Source organism: Diabrotica undecimpunctata, chromosome 1 (genome assembly GCF_040954645.1).
Source record: "Diabrotica undecimpunctata isolate CICGRU chromosome 1, icDiaUnde3, whole genome shotgun sequence".
NCBI lineage: Eukaryota > Metazoa > Arthropoda > Insecta > Coleoptera > Chrysomelidae > Diabrotica > Diabrotica undecimpunctata.
This window is the reverse complement of record NC_092803.1, coordinates 17,331,180-17,340,637: the sequence shown is the minus strand read 5'-3', so window position 1 is coordinate 17,340,637 and position 9,458 is coordinate 17,331,180. Positions and strand designations below refer to the sequence as shown.

Here is a 9,458-nt window from a genome sequence, read left to right as displayed (position 1 = left end):
TTACAAATCTCAGCATTGGTATAAAAAAATTATTGATTTGTCTTATATAAAAACAGACTCAAGTTTTTATTTCAACCTAATGAAAATTTTTAGTGTCAAAATGTACTTAAAACTGGATATTTCAATATATTTGTGATCATCTGCGATTATAGTTAGATATAATAAGATATTTAAGATATTTTTGTACCGGTCTGAGACTGATACTCTCCAGTACTCCAAACTCCAACATACTTGGTGGATTTCATTTCCGAGACGCTGCGTCCCAATGGCTCATAAAGAACGTTCTATGGATGTACAGGACAATAAGACAGTTGTGCATAAGGTATAACCAAATAAACACTCGCTGTCAACTAAGAACATCATATAGGATTCACAGATGTCATTAACTGTAAGATTTGTAGATTGAATGTAACACGCACTCGCATACACAACGCCCGCAAACCCAAAATTCACATACACACCTACACCATGTTCAATCGGCAAATCACCATACAGCTAAACTACAACGTGCTTATGGGATGCATACTACAGGGTGAAAAGGGTTGCCTAAGCGATGCCTCAAAGATTCCTTCTGAGGATTAGTCTTGGTACTTTATGAGGCACTGATGTGTCTCACATGAACAAGGAAGAAAGAGTGCCCGGAAGTGTAGTCAGAAATGAGTGGTTAGGTATACAAACAAAAGTATAAAGGACATGAGCGGAGAGGCGACCAATCAGGGTCCTACAGGAAAACCTTCAGCGCAGTAAGGCAGCTTCTACAAAACTTTTGCTATGGTCGGTGTAGAAGAGCCTGTTTCTAGAGAAAAAACATTATAATTTCCTACATGTTAAATTTGGTGTTTAAAAAATTTTAGCTGCAGTCTATAATTTAAAACATGACAGCTGTCAGCTTGTATAAAGTAATGATGTGAATTGCAGTCGGAAAAATGAAAGATTACCCATAAACGATCATATTAATCACTTATTTTGTATTTGCTGTCTTTTTCTATAAATAACAAATGTTTGTTATAGAAAAAGACAGCCAATACAAATTAAGTGATTGATATGATCGTTTATGGGTAATCTTTCATTTTTCCGACTTGTAGATTTGTTCGAAAAACAAATACAGGAAGCTTTGTGTAAATAGAATTTTTAACAAAATATTAATTTAAAGCGAGTAGTGTTGTTTTCACCATGCAATAAAGTTCTTTTGCGAACAGGTCAAGTATACTTTACAGAGATCGTACCGTTTGTACTCACGACATACAACAAGCCGATGTTACTATCCAAGTCGCGCCAATAGATGTCTCACACAAAAATAAAACTGATTAATTAAAAAATATTTCCAATGATGAGTTCATATATAAAGGCAATTAAAGGCATATATAGCATTGAAAAAACTGCAAGCGAAACTATTTTAAGTCAAGACTAATCGTCTATTCCATACTATACATATTTTGCAAACAACTACTTCAGTAGAGTCCATATTTGCGATGTCAGTTAGATTACACTAAGTTGATTAAAATCTGAGTCTGTCTTTACTACGGAACGAAACATTAAAATAGCATAATAGTACAAAAATAAAAATAAAATACATAATAACGGTTTGGTAAAGTTTATCCATTAAAAAAATGATTTGGTAAATTTTTTTGATTTTATATCATCTATGATTGCTTTCAAAGTAAGTTAATAAACATACATCAATTTCATAATGCTGATAAAGATTTTTATCTGTGATATTTCATTGTTATATTGTTTTTATGCTGATATGATATGCCATATATTGAAAAAAAAAACTTTTTTATAAATAATGATGACTATCATCCTTAAAAATCTAGATCTACTCCTGTAGATCTACATCTAGATCTAAACTAAAAGTAGGAGTAATCAACCTTCATCCGATCTTCAACAAAAAAATGGGTGCAAACTCAACTAACGGATAAAAGAAAAAGTTTATGTATTGAAAAAACAATGACAATTTGCATACAGATGAATATGTTTCTGTATTTTTAAAATTGAAATAATATTTTTGAAGTTGAATAAAGTTTAATTATTTATTTATTATTTATATTTTAAACAAAATGAGTTAGTTATATTAGAATAATTTAATAAATTATTATGTTTGCTTCCAACGCCACCTACTAACATATCAACAAAGTTATGTTTTATATTTCGTCTGCATTGTTGCCATGCATACATTGTTTACTTCTGACAGACCCGTTAACATCAGACTAAATAAAATATAAATAAATATCATTTAATAATAAATTTAGTTGTTATAAGCTAAACAAGATGTTTAAAAATAAAATTTGAGTCGTTTGAAATGAATTTATTAATAACTAATGTTAAAAAATTAATACAACGTCACTATAAATAGTAGTGACGTTTTCGTGTCGTGACGATCTGCTCTACATTTTACTGTAGAGCAAAATTAATACAACACCAGCATCAAAGCTTCGCTTCAAAAGGTCAAATACTGAGAATGGGACCTTACGTAGTGTTAGTATGAAATGTTATTAAACTCATTCAATAAGATGAAATCAATTGAATCAGTGAAGTCAAAAAACTTAAAAAAAATTCTAAAATTAGGATTTTTCCTAGGAAAAAAGAAGAATTTTTATGCGCTGTTAGTACGAAATGTTAAGAAAATAATGATAATAAACCAATTCGTAGTGAAGGAAACAGCTTTATGTAAAAATTTCAAAAATCTTTAGAAAATAGTAAATTTTTGTGTTGTTAAAATAAAATCTTAAAACAAAAGTTAAACAGTGAAAAAAAATAATACAATAGATGGAAAAATGAGAGTTTTAACCTTAGAAATATTTTATACTATGTTAGTGTGAAATTTTAAGAACCTTTCAAGAAAAACCTGTTGGTAAAAATCGAAAATTGGGAGTTTGTTGTGGAAAAAGAATCCCTATGTGGTGTTGTCATTAAATATTACAAATTCATGAACATCTAAAAGTGAATTAGTTATCTGGATGAAAAAATCGGGTTACGACAAAGGCCATGAAACTAAATACACATGTGCGAAGGTAGCCTATTTGATTTTGCTGTGAAATAAGTGAAAAAACTAATAAAAAATAAGAAATTAGAATGAAAAAGAAGACTTGGGTGATGTTGCTGTCAAATTTTGAACATTGACCAATATATCAATCAAGTAAATGAAAAAACGTTGAAATCCGAGTTGTACTTAAATTAGAAGTCTCGTACGGTGTTGTTTTGGTGATGGTAAGTCACATATCTCAAAAACTACTAGAAAAGTTCAAAAATTAAAAAGGTGTAGTTAAAGTAGAAACCTTATATGGTGTTAAAGAGAAAATATCGTAAATTGTTCCAAAGATGTAGTGTAATATTAAAAAAAAACGGGATGTGGCACTCCGGAAATAACCAAAAGCATAGCTTTCTTATCGACTACCCAATGAGCGTTGCTTTTAAACTTATTTTAAATTGAATGGAATCAAATTCGATACGATTTGATTCCATTTAATTTTATTTTATTTTACTTAAATTAAATTTATTTTATTTAAGTTCTGTTATTTTATTTAAATCTGTCGTTATATTGTGTATCTTTTGTTTTTATTTTTTCACACATCGGTGATAGATTGTATCGGCCAATGTTTCTAATAATAAAAATTGATAAAAATATTAAAAACTGAGAGTTTGGAATGAAAGAAGATCTATCTTCTTATTGTATAGTGTTAAAAATTATGCAAATTTACATGCAGTTACATGCACGTACGTGAAAGAGGGCAAAAAGTATTAAAATTGGAAAAATGGATTGAAAACCTAGCGTGAAGTAAAATACTATAAAAAATGGAAACCTGCTAATGAAAAGTCACCTAAATGAAAAACTAATACACAAGGTCAAATAGTGAAAATTTGTAATTATGGAAGAAATCCTATCTGAGTTCCAAAATGTATGAAAAATAATAAAAATTCAACTGGAGATGAATTCAACTGACCTCAATAAAAAATAGTTTAAAAAATTCAATCCATAATTACGAATAAGATGTCGATGAAAAAAATTTTTATGTAGGGTAGAAGAAAAATCTTTAAATATTAAAATAACAAAAATTTACCGACAGACCTGTTACTGAGAAAACTTTTAACTGATTCATTTAAAATTTTGGATTGCTGGAAAAAAATAATAGAAAGTATTCAATGATCAATATAATTATATATATTTATTCAGTAAAAAAATAACAAATATATGTATTTACTATTAATTAAATATATTTATAACAAAAGAAATATAAATTTCCATCAAAAAATAATTTGAGAAAAATATTTGTAAATAATCATATAAAATTTAAAACGTTCTTCTCGTGGGTAAGTTATTACCCACATATTTATTATAGGAGTATTTTGTGTGTAATAAATATATACTGCTGTGGACCAACTAATCAAGGCTTGGCAATAAAATTTGTGAAATATATCATGAACATTATTACAAATGTATGTTTTATTATAAAGTAGCTGGGTTAAGTTAGGTTAGGTTTAAAATTTCACTGTGTATTCAGAAGTGAATAACTAAATATATAATACAAAGAAATTAATGTATGTTTAAAATATCAATTGGAATAGATACAATTCTTTACAATGGCGCAGCTTTTTGCACGTCACCACACAATCACACAATTCATCACAGGGAATACAACACATTAGAAAATAAAAAGTTATCGTTTATCTATCACAATTTATAAAGACTAACCATTCTGCCGTTCGGGTTCTACATTAAAAAAAACCTACAGAATAAATATTTATCACTGTTACAATTCTGTAAAACCATGTTTAAACAGGATGGTATTTTCCCGAATTGGAACATCCTGTATTCGTCACTTTACAAAAGTACCAGTGGCTGATATGATCCAAACAAATAAATAGTTGAATCTTTGGTCCATAAAGTCTGTTCCATTAAAGCAGCGTTTCTCAAACTGTGCTCCTCGGAGCACCGAGTGCTCCGCGAAGCATTTACAGGTGCTCCTCTATATTGATGGCTGAAAGCAACAGTGAGATAACATGTCAAATTGAAATTACAAGATGATGATAATTAAATTATGCAGTAATATTAAAAATCAGAAATAGGTGACCACAAACTTATTTTTATTGGAAATTAATCTATCATCGGAGACTTGGCAGAGGATGTGAAAGCTACCTTACTTTCTCCAGATGTAGCTGGGTTGGCAATTTTAATAACATTTGTGCAATACGAGCACTAGGAGTCTTTTCAAGAGGATCTACTTTTTGGCAAACCATTGACAACTAACAAAACCGGTGCCGAAATTTTTAAGTTAATAGAAAGCTTTTTCACAGAGAATAGCATTGCCTGGGATATCTGCGTCGATGTGTGCACAGACGACGCGAAGGCGATGACTGGAAAAACGTCGGGTGTCATTTCAAGAATAAAGGAAGAAGCTAAGAAATGCAGCAGTGGCCACCGCCATAGCCTCGCTGTGAAAAAAAATGCCGCCTTCCTTTAAAAGTAGTCTTGGACGAAACCGTGAAGATAATTAATTTTATCAAATCACGACCACTGAATACAAGGCTGTTTAGAGTGATGTGCGATGACATGGGCAGTATATATTCGTCTTTACTTCTTCATACGGAAGTAAGGTGCGTTTCTCGCGGCAAATGTTTATCTAGGCTCTCTGAAATGATAGCTGAATTTGGAACATTCCTAATTGACGGTAATTTTGCCTTGGTTGATCGATTGTGTAACGACCATTGGTTAATTAAATTAGTATATTTAACAGAGACTTTTAACAAGGTCAATGAAGTCTCTCACTTCAGGGAAAGACAATAACTGTCTTTAACGCCAATGATAAAATACAAGCGTATAGGAAGAAATTAATTTTTTGGGCAGAATCGGTGAAAAATAAAAATGAATCTGGATAGCTTTCCACTAATCACATAATTTAGAGAAGAACTGAAGACTTGGACATACCTGAAGCTATCTTTAACGAGTTCCACACTCATCTGCTCCCCCAACTAATATCTTAATATCTCTCGTTCTCTGTGGAACCTATATAGATTTTAGGTGCAACATGGTAAGTGCTTCCTACAGAATTTCTGTCCTGAATAGTGCTTCTCGACCAAAAAACTTTGGGAAACGCTGCATTAAAGGATATATTCTTAAAATTAACTTTACTGACTTTGAAATAGTTTTTGAGAGGGGGTTTTCTAGTTATTTTCACATTCCTTAATCACTTTATGGTTTATTTTCAGTAAAAGAGAATTTAAAAAAGTGTTGCACAGATAAATAATAAACCACACTTTCATTGATCTTGAAAAAATATTTCTTAAATGATCGGGGAATTAAACAATACCTCTTCTGTCATAAAAATGTTCTGTAAAATGACTTTTGGTCTGAACATGGTTTAAAAGAATTGCAAGTTTATTAAATATCAAACCACTAAATATTCGTCATATCTTGATATATAATATTTCTACATAAGTTTAAAAATCCGAAGTAGATATGTATCAGATAATGTAGCAGTGACAGAACTTTTGGTTTTCATAATATGGAAACTAATTAATAAGGGAAGCATTCCCTTACTTTGTTTTTCTAATTCTTTGCAAAGTACTTATCAACTTACATTTCTGATCTCTGTTACACCATCTGCCTGATTTTCGCACCAAAATATAACGAATTGTAACAAATATGTATACCATATTCCTACATAATTATAACATATAAGATCACCAGCTCCTTTGAAATACTTGTGTTACTACCTACCCTAACAAATAATAAAAAATTGATCTAAAATAATATAAATACATTGATTTCGTATAAAACTGTGACATTTTTGGTTTACATGAAACTAGATGGGCAAAAATCTCGACATATCACTGGAATTACTAACTTATACTCTTATCCCAGGAATAATAAGTATACTCTGTCTTTTGAGCCATAATTAGAGAGGTAGGAAATTATCCATAATCCAACATAAGTGAGAACTGTTATAAAAGCCCTGACAAACCATCAGTAAGGGCAAATTATCAAAAGTAATTAGTGTTGCCTACAATATGGAGATTTCTACTTTTTACAGTCTGGAGACAAATATTTTGGAATTAAATGTAGATTTTTACTATTTTTTTACACTTTCTAAAAATCTAAATCAAAGTTTCCAAAATTAAATGATGCTATTAGTATTACAACGGGGAACAGCAAACACATCTACTATATTATCTACAAGCCAACCTATTTATATAGATCAGAAAAATCTAACATTAAGCTTAAAATAACTTTTTTATAAATGTGTTTTGATTTCATCAAAATTCTTACTAAATCTTTTAAGCTTAGCACCAGCTAGACAATAGTTGATTGATAGATGTAGCCGACCCATTAGTATTCCTTACAGTATTTCCACTAAATTACCACTTTGTATGTAATTCTTAATTATATACTGCTTATTTTGTAATAAACACAATAATACGTCTAAAAAAACAGAGTATACTCACTAGATGCAATACAACAACTTAAAACAGCTAAATACTGCCCTTAATGCTAATGATGTGTTGTCGAAAAGGTACGAGTTGAAGAAAACATTTAGGAATACAAAATTGTAATATTAAAAATGCAGTTATAAATTTTATTTCCATCGCTATTGGTACGGAATACTGTTCCAGTACATACAGAAATAAACAAGACTTAATTGGTCAGTAAAACATAGTTACTTTATTGCCATATAATATTTAAACTTTCCAAACGAGCTTTTACCTATTATAGATCTAGAAAATGTCTAGTTTAATTCAATAACTTGTCTTTATCGCTACATCAGCCCTGCAGGTTATACATCGTTCTGGGGCGGTATATGTGAGGTTTTCAAAAGAGGCAATAAAGTATCTATGTGACAAGTGCTTATTAACCTCAAAGTCCCATCCTAATACCTAAATTCTTTAGAAAAAGAAAATTTTACCGATTTTGCATCAATTTAATGCGAAGCATAAAGTATGCGATCACCCTAAGAAAGATGAACAGTCCCCCCAGTACCCCGACGTCGATGAAATAGCTGACCATGTCGTCCTTCATTGACATCTGCTCCAAGAACTTCTTGGGGTACTTGAAGTGGCAGTACTCGATGTTGCATGTCAGCTTCGGTCTATCCAAGCCGTAGATGGCGATCATGCACGCTTCGAAGCCGTATTTCAGGTAACTTAGATATGGCAGCCATCTCAGGTAGAAGGGAATGTCGTTCAGGTTGGTGAAGAAGCCTGAGAAGAGCACCATGGGAATGGTGGAAATTGGTCCGAGGAATACACCTCCCTGAAAAAACGTGATAGCTGATTATAAAATATTTGCTTTATCCTTAGAACATAAAACCCCAGGAAGTAATTTACATTATAACACCAATAATAATGTGCTGACCTAAGTACATTACTCAACCATTTATGACTCATAATTTAATGTCGTACGAGGTCGTTTGCGCTGTTTTCTCCTTATCATTCGCTAAGGACCTTAATTTATTATGAAACAAGAAGTTAAGTTCACACTATCACAAATAATATAAAACATTATTTAATTAATTGGGTCAAGATTGTGTACTATAGAAAGATATCAGTGTATCAGATAATTTTTTAATTATTTTGTAAGTTGAAATATAAAATGTCATGTCTCTTGAATCCACGCTTCTGCTATTCACGCAATTTGTGTGATTGGACGAATATACTTTTACATTCAATTTGAAAATATAATAATCGTAGAATTTGTCAAATAAAGATGTGGCCTCTTCTCCGCTAACTATTTAACTTTGAAAGAACCTGCACCTGCTGCCTAATAATTATTTTCCGCTGGCATTACTACTCGTTGTGTTTCACTGATAATTCAGTATTGCATCGAGAGTGCAATATTTTATGAATATATCTTTATGTAAAAGTAAATGTTACCTTGTTGAAGAATATTTAAGACAAAAGAACTTACTATGAAGTAAAAACTTCTTGAATAAAATGGTATAAAATTTATTAAAAATTTTAAAAATCATTCAAAATGAATTTATGAATTTTCAGACGTTTTCAATCCTATCAGACCAACATCAGAGAAAAATGTCTGTATAGTAATTAGAACTAGACATATATCGAGGTCAGATGACCCTTAATTTACATAAATAAAGATCATTATAAAGTCATTAAGAGAAGCGAATTAGTTTTAATCCCCATTGTCCACGCAAAACAAACGTGTCTCTTTGTCGAAAGCTCAGTTAGTTCTATTTCATTTTCGCAAGCGGATGAAAGTACCTACACCATGGAGTCGTTGCCAGTATCTGTCGTGAATTTCAAACAGGGTATGACTCTTAGTGTGCAAATTGTGACAGCTTGACTATTACTGTGGAAAAAGGTTCATAAATGTGCAATGTGAGTGTTCGTAAAATTTATGACATCCACGAAGAGGCCCAGCAAGGCAAAAACGGTTCAAAAAAGGAAAAAAAAAACAGTTACCAGTCCAATTCACGTGAGAATACTTACGATGAGGGAGTGAA

The 9,458-nt window shown here is 31.0% G+C and overlaps 1 protein-coding gene across 3 annotated transcripts in view; it reads right to left on the bottom strand.

Moving 5' to 3' along the window:
* Window positions 1-3,510: 3,510 nt before the first annotated feature.
* Atet (ABC transporter expressed in trachea) overlaps window positions 3,511-9,458 on the bottom strand; it is a 120,820-nt gene continuing 114,872 nt past the window's right edge. For all 3 annotated transcript variants that reach the window (XM_072537642.1, XM_072537652.1, XM_072537660.1), the window contains one exon: window positions 3,511-8,248. In XM_072537642.1, the coding sequence (XP_072393743.1) occupies window positions 7,898-8,248 (351 nt within the window). In that variant the 3' untranslated portion in view covers window positions 3,511-7,897. The remainder of the gene's footprint in view (window positions 8,249-9,458) is intronic.